The 16,501-nt window shown below is 36.8% G+C and overlaps 2 protein-coding genes across 2 annotated transcripts; one reads left to right on the forward strand and one right to left on the reverse strand.

The window, feature by feature from the left end:
• Positions 1-79: 79 nt before the first annotated feature.
• Positions 80-8,739, reverse strand: LOC146452723 (sn-1-specific diacylglycerol lipase ABHD11-like). The gene is made up of 5 exons (XM_085097346.1): positions 8,590-8,739; positions 4,283-4,430; positions 3,011-3,352; positions 1,727-1,914; positions 80-728 (listed from the first exon to the last, which is right to left on the reverse strand). Exons 1-5 carry the CDS (start codon positions 8,703-8,705, stop codon positions 563-565), a joined length of 960 nt encoding a protein of 319 aa, XP_084953472.1. The 5' UTR covers positions 8,706-8,739; the 3' UTR covers positions 80-562.
• A 117-nt stretch (positions 8,740-8,856) lies between these two features.
• LOC146452724 (ras-related protein Rab-35-like) lies at positions 8,857-16,498 on the forward strand. The gene is made up of 6 exons (XM_085097308.1): positions 8,857-9,013; positions 9,964-10,014; positions 11,630-11,753; positions 13,398-13,522; positions 14,153-14,277; positions 14,712-16,498. Exons 1-6 carry the CDS (start codon positions 8,959-8,961, stop codon positions 14,835-14,837), a joined length of 606 nt encoding a protein of 201 aa, XP_084953434.1. The 5' UTR covers positions 8,857-8,958; the 3' UTR covers positions 14,838-16,498.
• Positions 16,499-16,501: the final 3 nt, after the last annotated feature.

Here is a 16,501-nt window from a genome sequence, read left to right on the forward strand (position 1 = left end):
TTTGATATTAAGGCTGGCAAGTCTTAGTGTTTTACATGCGCGCGCAAAAACAAGTACAAAAATTCAGGACAAGAGAAAATGAGGTTAGGACTTGTAGCAATATTTTATTGAAGTCTTTTTTTGCATGCACTTGAAAAAAGGCAAGGCCCCGGATGAACTGGCCCCTGTCATACTGAAGATCGCTTATAATTACGCATTTATTAAATAACCTAGTAAGATATTAGTTTATTATGTTGTAATTGCTTAGAATCTTTTTTAACGTGTTTAAGATAAGTTATTCCACTTCCTTCAATTCCATTCTATACACATTTACTACACAATTCCATGATATTTTATTTAATTTTGTTCAGTAAACATTATAAACTGACGACATGTCCATTGAGTGACTCACTGTAAATTCACTTTAAACTCAAGACCAATGCTGACTGTTCTACAGGTTCGATTTCTATCGCTCTCTGAGAGAACGACAGTGAAAAGAAATGGCTGAACTAAAAGCGACCTTTTGTCAAGGGACAAACGTGTTCATTGGCCAACTGAGGTATCTCACATCTCGCCTTTCTCTTCATTTAGGAGGATTCTTCTGATCTTGAAGGTTTTCCTCAAGGAATTCTGTCACCATTTGGGCAAATTCCACTGGTTTTTCAAGTACAAGCCAGTGCCTGCTGTCTGGTATAAACTTTATTTTAGCTCTGGGAAATAGCCTGTAGATGTCAGGAAAATCCTCTTCACTGCAGAAAAAAAGTAATAAAATTATTAAATGAATATGAGCTGGGAACAGGTAAAACTTTAGCTATGTTGTCAGACCTCAAAGCCCTTATCTAGCGAACCGAGCTTTACATAAGACATCTTGACCGTCCAAGTACGTACAAAGCTTGCATTCAATGATCGATACTACAAGGTACTGCACCCGATTAACTTATGTCTGGATTACTTGAGTTAGTTACATGATACATCTGTCTGCGAAAACCAACTTCTTTTGTCTTCGAAAGGAAAAAAATGCAATTTAAAGTGCCAAATAAGGCTGGCTTGCACTTCCAGACATCCAACAGCAGCTCAGAAAGGGAGACAATAAGATTCCGTTTCCTTAAACCTTCTGTGCCTTGACTTTTCAGCAATAGCATCCGAATAGATCAAATTGTGTTAGCTTACACAAATATTATTTTGAAAAGGCGATAAAACGATCTGGGAGGATAGGAAATTTGGCAAAAATGGTTATCAGGTATTATTGCATCAAATGGTGTCGGGCTTTTACGAAATTCAAAATATTTTTCCCGTGACATGTTAACGTCTGACGCGACTACAAAAATTTTCCATTGTCCATCTTTAGGATGGGTTTTCTCACAAACCAATAGGAATAAAGAAAAAGCCTGACACACTTTGTTAGCCTATTATCTCCTGATTGATATTGTGCAGTTTGTTTGGTTGTGCGTCTTTAAGTGACAGAGGGTAATTCAGTTAAGTGCACGTCGCTATTGAGTTTGCAGGTCTCTGAGCGCTTATTTATCCAACAAAAACATTGATATTTTCGCAAAATTCAATTTATCAGCTTTACAGTGATAAACAGTTTTCCGTGGTTTTATCGAAAGCAGCGAGCGTACGCAAGATTTCCCTGAAGGCACTCGCGAAACCTATCAGTAACCTTAAGTATCTTTGGATGCCCCTGACCAGTCTTCAAAGGTATCCCGTGTCTTCATTTTCAGTTACAATTACCATTCAGTTTACTTACCGCAAGTAGTCTGATTCAGTTCCGCCAATAAACAGAGCTCTTCCATCGAATTGCTTGAATTGAAATTCTGTAGGAAAACTTAGAAGTTCTGAGATGTTGTTCTCCACCGCTTCAATATTCACCTTCCACTTAAATCCGGACTCGGTCTTTACAAGGTTCGCTACATAGTAAGACCTTAAAATATCAATCTGTGTACAAAAAGATGAAAATACACCATTACAATCAATCATTACATATCCACAGTTTCGAGTCTTAGGTCCATCCTGGGAAAGCGAGTTCTTGATACAATGTATGAATATTTTTTTTGTGATCAGAATATCTAAAATTGAGCAGAAACAACTTGCTTAAAGCAAGTCAGGCGTTTGAGTCACGAATGACAGAGAACGAAAAAAGAGATGGCACAAGAGGATTCGCCCATGCATGTGGTTTTTCAGTCTTTTTTCCTTGAAATCCATATAATGTCCGGTAAAGTTATTTTTGACTCAGACACAGTAATTTTCACTGTAACTGGGAAAAAGTCTTTCGAAAAGCTTACTGAAAAAATGACTCGATTTATAGGTGATTTTATTATTCCACTATTATGTCATTTCACCAAATAAGGTCAAGAGAACGCGAAAAATATGAGACCGTAGTACACTGTAGTGTCCCGGTTTGACCGGTTTACAACAGAGCGAATACGGACGGAAAAGGCAGAAAAAAGGAGCAACAATGTCCGGACTGGACGAAGAATAGTTTTTGAAACGATGCAGACTCGAAAACAAGTTTCACTTGTCATTTATCTTTTCATTTTATCTAATCAAATTAAAGACATTTAACTGGCTTTCTGTGTTGTTTACATCATTCGTACGCGCCATATACCGATGGACAGTTGATGCCGGGTGCATTTGAAAACTGTTACCAAAACAGAGAAGCCAAAATAACAAAATCTTTTTGTAGTGGAATAATAAATCTCTTATTCGATGGTTTTACATATAATACTCGCGGACATTTTGCTCATTGCTCGTATTTTTCCTCGCCCCTTCGGGGCTCGGAAAAATACTACGCAACTCGCAAAATATCCGCGCGTATTATATGTAAAACCATCGAATAAGATATATTTATTAGCTCGTATTTAGCTCAAATGGGCTTGTTTTAAAACGCCATGGATTCGAACACTTCCTTTCAAACACTTGACTGGTGTAGCCTTCAGGTGCCAATATTTACAAGAAGGCTCCACTGATTTGTCAAAGTGTAAAAGGATACTTGGCCGTGAGGAAAACGGCTAAATTGACAAAACTTGCTTACAGGTACAACATCCATCAACATCTTGTCAGCATCTCGCCTGTCCTTAACGAGACTTAAATCCATCGCTCGTAGTCCTGCCACAATTCCAGGAAGAAACTTTTCTCCTGAAGTTTGTCTTTTCGGCCATGGAGATATGTCAACAGCTACGAGACTCTCTAGCGAGCCTGGATACGTCAAGGCAAATGTCATGGCTGTTTTAGCTCCCATACTGTTGGCTATGATCACCACCTTGGACAGGTCCAGTTCTTGGATGAGATTGTGTATGTCTAAAGCCTGAAGGAAGAAGTTCATTTCTGGACTGTGGTCACTATCCCCGTGATTTCTAGCGTCTGGTGTTATAACCTGTGATTACGGATCACAAGAGAACATTGTAAAACTGAAAGAACAAGGCACAGGAGATTGCACTACGGACTTAGATTACTTCAAGTCATCCATCTTGTTTGCTACAATTTAACTGCCGAATGCAATTGTGTTTCGGCTATATACAGTCTGTGACCTGGAACTCTAAGTGCTTTATCAAACTTATGCAAAGCAAACACCCGGAGTGGTTTTTTGTCAAATAATTTTGCAAGAGATAACCAAACTAGTAAGGGTGCGTTCGATTGACCCTATTCCGGAATAGAAATACATACAACGACGACAATAAATCCGTCATAAAAGGTTATAGGAGTTACCGGAGTACGAGACGGTTCTTAAATTCTCATGTGTCAGCGATAGTTGCAGAATTGGCGTCCCAAGTTTCTTAAAAAGAAAAAATTTAACAGTTATTCCGCTTATTCTTATTCCGGAATGCCGTCAATCACACGCAACCTTAGCCATGCCTAGCCTTTGTGCGTCCGTTTTCTTGGGGCATTTTCCATCTGTCAGAACTGGCGGACCAGAAAGGTTGGACCGCAAATGGAGTGTACCAATTTGAAGGAGTGATTCTTCGAATTCTTCATTCTGAGTCAGGAGTATAGTGAAGGGCATTTTGAAAGAATTAAAAAAAAACGAACGATAAACTGTCGTTCAAATCGGTGAATTCCGTTTGCGAAATGATTGAAGTGTTCGGCCAGTTCTGACAAACGAAAAAAGCCTTTGGGCTTGTTTTTGGTTGTATCCTTGTTGCTTGGGATCTAACTGCTTCATTTTATAATTTTCGTTCGTTATACTTGGACAGACATGACAACAACAATCATCAGAAAACCTTTGAAACCTGTTGGTGCATTGATAGACCTCACTGGGAACAAAATGGGTGTACACCAACTAAATATAAAAAAGAGTAATAATTACCCGTCTGCCAGTTTTCTCGTTGAACGTCTTGGCTTGCGTTCTCCAATTTCGTTTGGATCCAAACAGGCCATGCAAGATTACCAGAGGTGGTAGATTTTTCCCATGAGCGGTCGCATCAATGTTGTCATAAGCTAATCTCACTGCCGATCTATTAAAAAAAAAAAAAACAGTTTAATTTTAAGTGACGATTATCAGATGCTAATTTACAGCATGAACTGCAGCAGGGCTAAGAGAGTGTCAGAAGATGTAGGTTTAATGGCCATAAGATTGAAATCTCAGGCCTTTCGAGAGGAAGACTGAACTTTTCTGTTGCGGTAAATTTTCAAGCCAGTAATTTATTTTTGCTCTGTCAAACAAGGAAACATTTTCCCCTCTTTCTCTCTTTAATTTTCAGGGAAGCTGAAAATCTTAGGTAAGACAAGTAGAAGAGGGCTTGTCTCTACACCAACATTCTTATTTGCACCCTTTTCCAGTTGGTTAAGCTGGTAAAGTTGGTAAGTGTGAGCTTAAATAGGGGACAGTAATTATATTTGGAGGCAACTACGGCTTGGATCCGCCATGTGACACTAAAATGACCTCGTCACCAGTATCGATCGATCAATCAATAAATGAATTAATAAATTGATTAATCAAAGCAATATTTATTTTTAGCTAAGTGGTAAAGTGGTAATAATGAATATCTTTCATGGATCGAAGCCACGCCTCATCCGTTTTCTGCTTGGTTCTGTCTTTTCCTGTTTTGATCTACCATGATTTTGACCTGCAACCAAGGCTCCTGCAGCGCTTTTCTCTGTTAATTGTTCTTTAAGAAGAAGATTACAAGAGAAAGAGGAAGTCTTTCCCTATGGGATTGCAGCCATGAGTATTAAAACATGAACAAGCTTTCTCGCATGTTGTTCCCAAACGCCGCTTTTGCTTCGTTTTTGAATTAACAAAATTACTAATAACAGGTTGTTTAGAATGAAATTAGTACTGTCTCCAGTTTGTTCTTTCTGCGGCAAGAAGATCGAGCACTTTTTCTGTACCTGCACCTATATAAGAGAATTTTGGACAACATGAATTCTTTGGGTGAAGATTGAGTCCTGGATAAAGTTCTTTGTGGAAATAATAAATTTTCTTAGTTTTTTTTATTTTTATAAATAGATGAAGACTATAAATAAACTGATTAACACTTAAGGGTTATTGCAAAACAAGCGGGAAGATGCTATTCGAAATTGAAAGGTATGAAGCACAGTTTTTCCTTGTTTCGCTTGCGTGATTTTAATGTATGCAAACTGGAAAAAATATAGTATTAAGAAATGAAAGATATAGGTTATTAGATGGGTTACAGGTGCACTTCAAAAAGTGGAACAATTAAATCGTTTATTAAAAGATATGCTCTCCTTAGCTTAAATAAAACTACATAGTTTTTCTTCACGTGGCGTATTAATATACATTGCGTGTTACAGTCACCTTATATCTTAGTTTTAGTTAGTTTTACTTTACATTGTATTAATCTTTTTTCTCGTTGCTGCAATTGTTTCAGAAACTGATTTAATTATTTTGTGTACCTTTTCCTATGCATAAATAAATAAAATACAAAACTCGTGTTTATGAAGAAACCAGACAAACGGAAGAACAACTGAACAAATCAGAAACACGAACGAACGCAGAAGTGGAAGAACTAGCGAACGAAGAACACGCTAATCATGAACAGACGGATAGCCAAGTGGCCGAGTTACGATCAAACGGTCCATCGAACACGCCTCAGCAAAACGAACGAACAAAACACCGAGTGAATGAACGAGCGCAAGACTGGTTGAACAGCTGAATGACTGAGTGGACGGCGAGATCGGTCTACCTGATGTTTTATATGATACTCACAAACTTAAAAGTATTTATCCTGACTTCCAGAACAAGTTGCTGAGATGAGTGCATTGCTCTTACATTAAATCTATAGTAATTTTGAGCACGCATTTTAGTGAACTCACCACTGAACAAAAATATTTCACTCCTGCTTTGCTCATTTTTAGTGGGAATAAAAATCGGGGTTTATTTGCCTGCGTTTGGGGAAGTCTTTGCATACAGTTTCGGTTCAAGAAGAAACCTTTCTTGTTCTCTAATCTTCCTTTTCACCGAATACACTGGCTCGTGAATATCTCAGAGTGTCAGTTTTCACCCCTTTTTTGCAATTCTTTTTTTCTTATCGGTGTATCAGTCTTTGCGCTTCGGAGAATATGAAGACGACATCTCTCTACAAGCTGACAAATATGTTAAATGTAAAGTTTTGGCCGGATGGAATATTCTCTGGCGAGTATTCAAAGGTTCATTCGAGAAAGAACTGATACGTCCAGTGGCGTGACCTATGAAAAGGAGACGAGCGTGACTTGAATTAAGGACGTTCGCGCTAATTGTTTATGCGCATCTTTAGTGCGCAAGTAAGGCACACGCCACGCAATGTCACGCGCAATTCATGGTTGACGATACACGGAGGCAAACACACATGTCGGCCGATGTGACAGCATTAAAAAGGGGAAAAGGGGGAAATTCATATCCGTTGCACAGTTTTAAAATCGAAAACTTAATGTGAAACGATTAGACGGGTTAAGGTTGCAACAAAACGGCCCAAGTAAAGGCGTTGATACTGTCCTGCGGGTATTTCGCGCGAAGAGATTTATATATTTACTTGACTCTCGATATAACAAAATAATTGAAATGCAATACTTTATGTAGTCTATTCGTCAAACGAAGTCACCTTTAAGCTTTTTTAAGTTTTCATAGTAAACGAGAAAGTCTTACCTTACAAGAGCAATTTTATTGATCACCAATTCCGTGTACAATCAATCTCCACATACCCTTTCTAGGTAAATAAATAAGCTTACTTCTCACATTTTCGCCTCGCTTACGGCTATAGATGCATTTTCTTGGCATTGGCTAAACAGCTGTATGAGTTTTGAAGGTAGTATAACAATAAACAACTTAAGGACGGTGCCTACTAATACCGAAGTACTTTTGTGCGGTTTATTACTATGCGGAAAAAGCAGTTCTTAGCAAGGCCTCTTGGAATCCAAAAAGAAAATTGGGGGTAACCACGCATTTTTCAGAGATAATTAAGCCACAATTTCTCTAAAAAGCGCCAAAATATAAAGGAATGTATGGGATTTTTTTCCTAAATTGAAGCTTAGTTATCTCTGAAAAATGCATGGTTACCCCCAATTTTCTTATGAGATACCAAAAGCAGTTGCTGAGCTCTGCTTTCTCCGTATAGTTTTAAACCGCGCAAAATTATCCCTGTATTAGTAGGCACCACCCATAGGAAACCCGAGTATCTCGAGATGCGCAGAACGTATGCGCAGTAACAATAGTAGGCACCGTCCTTAACCGATCAGAGTTTTGACAGCACACAATCATTGTGAGCTGTGCATGATGGGATAGATATCCCTGTTTAGGCTCCAGTGCTTCTCTGACCTGTCACGCAAAAACGTGACTTTGGAATCTGTCACCACAGCGGCTAGCTTGTCTTCATTATAACTTTATTAGATGTCTGGTGACCCCCACTTTTTTTTCAATTGATCACTTTCTTTATCGATTGTCTACGTTTTAGAGAAAAATGAAAAAAATCTATGGGGCAGAAGTTTGATTATTTTCTATTTTTCTGTCCACGCGCCATCGAATTACACTCATTTTTGTCTGTGTGACGGTTGCAAATGTCCTCTTTAAGGGCTACATTTAATTACAAGGATGACACCAGTTGGACTTATTTACGAAACATATACGCTTAGATAAAATTTGACTAAAACAGTTTGTCTCCAGTTACTCATCTTGAATATTTTAAACTTAAAACTGTGGAGATCATTTTGAGTTACGAAGGCCCAACTTTTCAAAATCAGGGTATTTTCCCAGCGCTGTATCTCTGAAACGAAGTCGGTGACCCCCAATTTTTTTTGCATTTCTGACATCAATAACTTATTAGCTGACCATACCTAAAGTATGAAAAAAATCTTTGGGGGAGAACTTTTTCGCTTAAACAAATATTCTGCTAACTTTTGTTACAATGATCAATTGTGCTGTTGTTAACAATCACATTCAAATAAAGTCAATGTGTGTACACAAGTAGCTCTAGCCTGTGTACAGCCTTCCTCTGCCTTCCTTTCTCCTAAAAAAAAAATGCTAAAATTGCTCCTCTTTCTTGCGAAAATAAACTTCATTATCCAGACAATTCAAAATCGTGAAACCTTCTTGTACGCGACCGGCGAAGTCGAAGGAGATAAGGTGCATTGACGCCCATCGGTGTCAAAAAATTGTGGTTTGGAAGTAGGTACCCTTACCTTGCGTTTATATTGCTGTAATGGAAATAATTTTGATATCTTGCTACGTAGCGGCCCTCAATGCTAGCTTTATATTTAGAAACATAATGGGACAATCTTCGCAGTCGCAAAGCCATTGCATTTGAATATATTTAATACTCCGGTATGCAAGCCCGGTATGCAAGCTATGGAGGTAAGACCTAAGAATCCACGCCTCCTTCTTTAGCTGATAGAAACTTGGGCCGAGCTTTAGCCCCACCTCGAAATACCACGTGACCAACACTTCGGTTGACTCTCACATAAGCTTACTTCCTGTGTAAGAAGGCGAACGATAATATATTGCTTGATTCTATTTAGGTCATTATAGATGTTTTAAATACGAATTGAAATATGGCTGCGAAGGACTATGATCATTTATTCAAGCTCTTGATCATTGGGGATAGCGGTAAGGCTTGATTTTTCCGTGACCTGCGAACGAACCGGATTAAGGATGAATCGTCCACAGTTGAGGGTGTTGTAAAAATACTTGCTTGGGCACCCAAACAAACTGCTGTGTTATCAAAATACAGTTTCTTTTAGCTTTCTAGGACACGCAGAAACCACTTCTGTATTGCACTGTGTCGTTTTCGTTCTTCACTCGGGAACCGGGTAGCAATCGATTGACAAGATCATTGTAAACAAACCATGTTTTTGTGGTCACAATGTAACGTGAAATTCACAATTATCATGTAGATTTCTGACCCTGTTGGAACACGTTTTACGTTAATAAAAACTCGGTGAATTTGTTTTTAAGTCCAATTTAAAATTAAACCGTTGTCGAAACGATATTTTCTTTGTTTTACACTTCCAATTATACCATTAAATACTGGTCAGAACGTATTTTGGTAGTAAACAGTGATCTTGAAGGTTCTCCTAGTGACATTTAGTCGGGTTTGCGTATATGCGTACACTTTTAGATAGAGTAGTTGGTAAAGGTGTTCTTGTAACCAAACTAGTTGTTCAGAAACTCAGATACAGTTTCTGTATGGCTAGCACCCAAGACTTCTTTTGTAGCTGTGGGTTTGCCAGGAGTACCTGTCAAATGTCACCTTTCAAATGCTACAATATATAAAAGTGGAGTCCATTTCAGTCTTATGATCTTACAAGTGATCATTGAAATAGTGTTGTAGTATTGTGTAATTAAGCAGGCTGAATTGGATGATAGACAGTCCTGTTGTTATCTGTCTATGATAACATTTTCAGAGTAAAATAAGAATAGGTCAACTTTCAGTGTATTTAAAAGAGTACAGTTTTTGAGACTGTCAGCTGTCCTATAAAGCACACATAATGATGAGTATTATTAAATTACTCATTGATGAATTTAATGCTGACAGGAATTGACTTTTTTCTCTTTAGGTGTTGGAAAGAGCAGTTTGCTTCTCAGGTTCGCGGATAATATGTTCTCAGGTAAAAAATGAAATGTCAGTTGTCTTCACTTAGTCTCCCTGACACATCTCTGCAGCAAAAAATTCAATGAGCTGATGTGCGTAAGCCTGTCTGAAAGATAGGATTTAACAGGTTGCACATTAGCTGCCTATGTGAAACGTTCTTTCATTATTAACGAAGTACTTTGTATTATTTCCAACCAAACTCAGTTTCAAACCACCCAGGAAACTTACTGAAATGCTAGGGATAACCTTGAGATGCTGACATTATTCACTGAGATGAATACAGCCTAACAGTCATCAGGCTTTTCCAGCCTTATCTTATGTTTTTTTTTTTTACAATAAACAATTAGATTATGAGCTAGAAATTTCTATTGCGTGATAGTTGGTGAGGGTGTAGCCCGAATTGACTTTTACGCATAGAAATTGAGAGCGAATAATCTAATTGTTTTAGTATAAAACTACTAGTCGTTAAAAATCCTCTTCACAGGCTCTTTGAAAATGGGAAAAAATGGCCGCCATTTTGTCAACAATCACACACTGTTTGGCTACTCACTCTACTCGCTATCTAAAACAGAATAGATAGTGAGTAGCGTAGCCAATAAGAGAGCAGTACTCGTGATGGAACGCTAGCAGATTTATGCTAATACGTAGTAGACCCTCTCTTTCAAGACCTTTTGTTATCTTGAGAAGAAAGCTGTTTCCTTTGGGTACTTCTGTACAGCAATCATTTTATTACTGATTCCCTTGTATCCCATGTGCGTTTGACATAACAGGAGTCCAATGCGCTTGCATGCATATACACCTGGCATATGTCACAATGAGATTGTTCAAAATTGCTTATGGTTGGATATTTATTCCGAGCATAATTTTACTTTTTGATCGGTTTGATGAGAGACAAAAAAATGGTTGGGAGTTGTGATATTTCTCTTCCCCCAAATGGAGACTTCACTTGAGTCCTAAAGTGTGACATCACAAATATTTGAATTTTTGAAATTATGGGATTAAGTAGATGTTTGGAAAGACCATGATGAAAAATGCATACTTGCCAAAAATCAGCATCTTATTGCAGTTTGGAGGTGAGATATTGGCACTTTAATGTTTGCCTCAGTCTAGCCGTTGAAAACTGAAACAAAATTAGAAGGATTTGTATGGAGTCATCAGAGCATAACAGTACTAATATATCAGACCCAAATTGCAACAACATTCTGATTTTTGGAGAGTAGGCATTTTTTGTCATGCTCTTTCATAATATCTCAGCAGATCCCATCATTTCAAAAATGCTAGTTTTTGTGATGTCATTGTTTTAGGATTATTGTGGTTTCCATTGCATTTGGTCAGGGCACTAAGACCTGTAAAGACGTTTGCTCTTGTTTTTGTGTCTATGTCATGATTAAAATTTGTATTTTGGTTTAAATTTATCAAACCAGCTTGATTTTTATTATCCTTTGGTTTAAGACTATGTTTTGAACTTTTTTAAAAATTTTAGTATCAAAACAAATTTAAACCACAACATCAGTTTGCTCTCCAATGTTAGATGTCACGGGACAGATTTTTTCTTTAAAATGTTATGGGTTAACATAATTTGTAGCAGATTGCAGTTGTAACCTGGTAATGTCATCAAAATTTTTCTGCAGGAAACTACATAACAACAATTGGAGTAGATTTTAAAATACGAAAGATAAATGTGGATGGTGAAATGGTTAAATTACAAATCTGGGATACAGCAGGGCAGGAAAGATTTCGTACTATAACATCAACGTGAGTACCATACCATCAATATAATGATATTATTACAGTAACGTCTATGTGTGTCTGGACATCTTTAATTTACTGTAACTTTAGACAATGCTTTTACGCAAACTTTGTCTTAAAAAATAAAGACTAGAATTAGAGTCTAATAGTGACTAATAATAATTATTAGTCACTATTAGACTCTAATTCCATTCTTTATTTTAATTATTAGTCACAATTACACATCTGTAAATAACAACTTGATGAAATGTGCACAAATGCAGGTGTTGGATACAGTTTCTAATTTTCAACTTCAGTAAATTAGTCAGTATTAGTCAGTTCATTGTACCTGACAATTATACCCATGTATTGTACCCAGATGTCTAAATGGACTTATAAACCATGAATTGACTTTAGAAACACAAACCAGGTTTAACAAAATGAAAATCGGCAACAGAAAGCTGGAACATTGCATCTGACATATGATTTTAAGTAAACTTTACTTATTCTTTCATTTGTGCTAAATCTGAAGGGGACAAAAATCCGAAAGCAGTTGTTATGAAGGAAACAATTTTTAACTGTGTTTAACTAAACAGATTTTAAAGGTGTTTAAACCTTGGTGTGAATGGGGCATTACAGTGGAACCTTGATTTAACGAACCTCTATTTAACGAAGTCCTTGATATAACGAACAATATTCTATGTCCCGGCCAAAGTTACAGTAAAATGTATGGAATAGAACCTCGATATAATAAATTCTTCGATATAACGAACATAATCCGGAAGCCCAAACGTAAAATCTACCTCGATATAACGAATTACAATGTCAACACGCGACAGAAGATAAACGCTGAACAGATCAACACTCTGAAAGGGTCTTTTTTGTAAACAAAAGCTGCGCGTCTGCTCAAAAGTGAAAATAATTGCTACTGAAAGCCACCAAATAAAGCATTTCTGGGTGACAAAAATTGCATTGAATTGCGTGACAGAGGTCACCTGTGTTGAAAATCAATCATTAGCTATTACCTCGATATAACGAACATTTTGGTCGTTTCCCCCCAAGTTCGTTATATCGAGGTTTTCGATATAACGAACCCTCGATTTAACGAACAAATTTGGCCGGTCCCTATCTACTTCGTTAAATCGAGGTTCCACTGTAGACTCCCCAGCATTAAGAGAAATTGGGAGAAACAAATAACTGCATATCATGCTGTAAATGACTTTAATTCACTTAGCCTGGTAATACGAGAATCTGCTAATATTAATACATTCAAGCGACATGTTTTTAATTTATGTATTTATTTATATATCTTTCTTTGTTTTCTCTTAATTTTATGTTTACATTCTAGTCTTAATCTTTGAGGTCCTTTTCGAAAACCACATTTTGTGAAAAACTTTCCTCAATGAAGATTATTATAATGATTATCATTATACCCAGGGGGGAGGGGGTATTTTATTCAGGAAATACAAATGTAGAGTATGACAGTAGATGTCTGTTGTGATGCATCTTGTTTCAAACCTGCCTCTCTATCTTGAACAAAAACTGCTTACCTTTGAAACTGCTGTACAGTAGATGTTATTTGCATTTCTTAAATTCTGAAATTATATTATGAGTCGCTTGAATGATAGTTCAAAATATCACTTTGCTAAAACATGAGATTTTTTTTGGCAGGTATTACCGAGGAACGCATGGGGTTATTGTAGTATATGATGTGACAAGTGCTGACACATTTGTTAATGTGAAAAGATGGTTACATGAAATTGATCAAAATTGTGATGAGGTAGTGAGAATTTTGGGTGAGTAAATGTTTATATTTTTTAGATTAAAAGTTGTGGTCCCTTTTATTTTCAGACTTATGGTAAAAGAAAGCCAGTACTGCACATGAAAGTTTTGAGCTTAGAGAAGTCTAGCATGTTACGCATTATTGCCTGTGTTCTGATATAAACTGAGAAAAGGGAAATTTGATTTGAAGTGCAAAAGAGTGTAAAGCACAATTGCCGGAGTCAGGCATGAGGGCAGGAGTTGTCCCAGCCAGTCCTTTGTTCTGTTGGTATTTTCCACCTAATTAGAAATGTTATTTCAAGGTTTCACTAAATATGCTATCTGCCTGTCAAATGGTTAAATCAAAATTGTACCAAACTTGCATTTGTTACATACATGTAGCAATATTCCTCAGCTACATGCCAGAAGCAGTTGGTGGGCTTACTCATTTCTTCAGTTATTTTTTTTGTTTTGTTAAGTTATGTTACAGTATATTCTGTTATTTTTGTTCTGTTCTGTTATCATATGTTCATGAATAAGTATTTTGTAATTTTTATGCGTATAGAGTAGATTACAGTAATTTAGTCACGAAAATGTTAGAATTTTCTGGTCAACTGTGTATGTCAGAGTACTGAATCAATGTGTAATCCTTGAACTCCCAACAGTTGGTAACAAAGATGATGATCCAGAAAGAAAAGTTGTTGAAAGAGATGATGCAATGAAATTCGCAGAACAAATGGGAATCCAAGTGTTTGAAACAAGTGCAAAAGACAATAAAAATGTAGAAGAGGTGGGTGTATTCTTTGTGTGGAAGAAGTGTCAAAACAAGAGTGCAATATGGTATTTGAAGAAGGTAGTGTGAGAATGCATCATTTCACGAAATTGCTGGATAGGTTTTGTTGCTGAAATTCACATGGTGAACAGGCTGATTTTACGTATATCAAATTAAGTTGCTATGGGAGAGAATTCACAACAGAGAATTCTGTGCAGAGCATGTGGTAATCTTCCTCAGCTAATGCCCTCTGAAGTGAGACACTTGTTATTTGTGAAGAATCACACTTGGTTTTGGAGACCATGGAATGTGGTGTCTTAATCATCAAATTCCCTTGCTTGAAAAAGTCTGACACATTGACTGTTAAATAATCTGAACTTAGAAGGATAATAATGATAGTAATAACAATATATCTACTTAGTTCAATTTTATTGGTTGTCTGTCTTTTCCAGGTTTTCAATGCAATAACACACATGGTTCTTCGGCAAAAGAAAGATCAAATAGCAAAGGCCAACGAACAATCTGGAGTTATAAAAGTTAAAAAGGACAAAAAGAAAAAGAAAGGGAGATTCTGCTGATATAAAGACGCCGGCTTTTAGAAGTTTATCAATCATGCAGTCCATTAACTACGATATTATAAATGTGGGTGGTTATTAACTACTCATTCAAGGAACATTTGACCTAGAAGCTTATTTTGCTTCAAGAAGAGGTCCATGCTGTTGCACAAACAGAAGCAACTAGGCCACACCTGTTGGCTGCTTCCTTGGTGCACCAAATGCATTTTTTGTGACTTTCTGTTACATGTACATGAAATTACCCCTGTCCATTATTTTAAAAAATGTCTTGAACAGTGGCATTCTTGAACCTCTAACTTTCTCAAACAGAAACCTCTATTTGTTGGATACTGTTTATGGTAAGTTCGGAGTTCCAGATAAGAGTGGGGTCTCAGGTCAAAAATCTGAAAAAGTTGTCTTCTAAACCTGAAAAATTGAATGGTAAATTGTATAAGATTTGAAGAGAATCAGACTAATTGAACCCATGAAAATTATTCTTCATTGAATTGACTTTGAAAGTTATCTGGAACACTGCAAGTTGTTACCATTTAAGATCTCAAACTCCAGCTTCTTAAGTAAATTTTCATTTCCCTTGACAGTTCCAAGACAACAGCATTTCACTGTATCTTCCATCTCTATTTCCTTTTCATAATGAATGAGAAATGTGTAAATGCATGTGAATGGATAATTTTTCTCTGATTACCCCTGTGAAACCCTCAAGATTTCCTTACTGAGAATGGTTGTCCATTGACTGTCAAAGAGGCACACACAAATCAATAAATTATATCCGGTCATTCACAGCAGATGCAGTCAATGTAATCAACTAAACATATCTGAGAGACCTTAGAGGTGAGACACCTGTATCAGATTCCATGTGTGAGTAGGTGTGCATAAGCGAAACTATTCGTTTGGGATTGGATTGAATACTTTAATTCTTTGGTATTCTGGCGAGGGCCCAACATAGGTTTTATGGGGTAAACGTGTGTCAACGCACATTTATTTAGAATAGGCATTTGTGAAAAATTAATGACATCTTGCCCTGGTACAATACTTTGCTCTCTATTTGTCAGAGCACACCCACAAAACACACAAACACTTTGACAGTCGATGGAAAACCATCACTTGATCTGTACTGGTATAAATATTCCTACATTTTAGTGAATGTTGTTCTTTTTGGTTGAATAATTATACAGTATTTTATTGCTACTGAATCAAACAAAGGCATACATGTACCGCAAGTAGGTTTTATCATTTCTGTCCTGTATTTTTAACAACTTTAGGATAGCTACCTTCCAAATTGTAGGAAATATTCTATGACACCTGATTCTTATGAGGTTGTTTATGTCTTTGGTTACTAGTATTGCTTTTTTTTTTTTGTCGCAAAATGTTTTTTTAATGTAGAGAACATGAAGTACTGGTGGTCGCCAATATTTCTTACAAATATGAGGTAGCTATTTAGTATCCTTTCATCAATCTTGTCCCCAGACCTCTCTCAGCTATCGTCATTTAAAAAAAAAACAGACACCATTTTCCTGTCCAGGGAGAGTCAATTGACTACAATGAGAGAACAATATCTAATAAGAATTAGGGTATATCTGTTTAATATAAGTTGAAGCAATAAAATAATCACCCTAGTGGGTGTTGGTGTATCCTTAAATGATTAAATTATTTGTCTTTGACAACTATGA

This window comes from Pavona decussata, unplaced genomic scaffold, assembly GCF_977016875.1.
Source record: "Pavona decussata unplaced genomic scaffold, jaPavDecu1.1 SCAFFOLD_366, whole genome shotgun sequence".
NCBI lineage: Eukaryota > Metazoa > Cnidaria > Anthozoa > Scleractinia > Agariciidae > Pavona > Pavona decussata.

Bases quoted from the DNA above. Each gene is read 5' to 3' on its own strand.
- LOC146452723 (XM_085097346.1), bottom strand. From the start codon at position 8,705: ATGGCTTTGCGACTGCGAAGATTGTCCCATTATGTTTCTAAATATAAA. The intron at 4,431-8,589 runs GTAAGGGTACCT...TTTTTTTAATAG, and splicing joins TACAGCAATATAAACGCAAG to ATCGGCAGTGAGATTAGCTT. The intron at 729-1,726 runs GTAAGTAAACTG...TTTTTTCTGCAG, and splicing joins ACTGAATCAGACTACTTGCG to TGAAGAGGATTTTCCTGACA.
- LOC146452724 (XM_085097308.1), top strand. From the start codon at position 8,959: ATGGCTGCGAAGGACTATGATCATTTATTCAAGCTCTTGATCATTGGG. The intron at 10,015-11,629 runs GTAAAAAATGAA...ATTTTTCTGCAG, and splicing joins CGCGGATAATATGTTCTCAG to GAAACTACATAACAACAATT. The intron at 13,523-14,152 runs GTGAGTAAATGT...AACTCCCAACAG, and splicing joins TGAGGTAGTGAGAATTTTGG to TTGGTAACAAAGATGATGAT.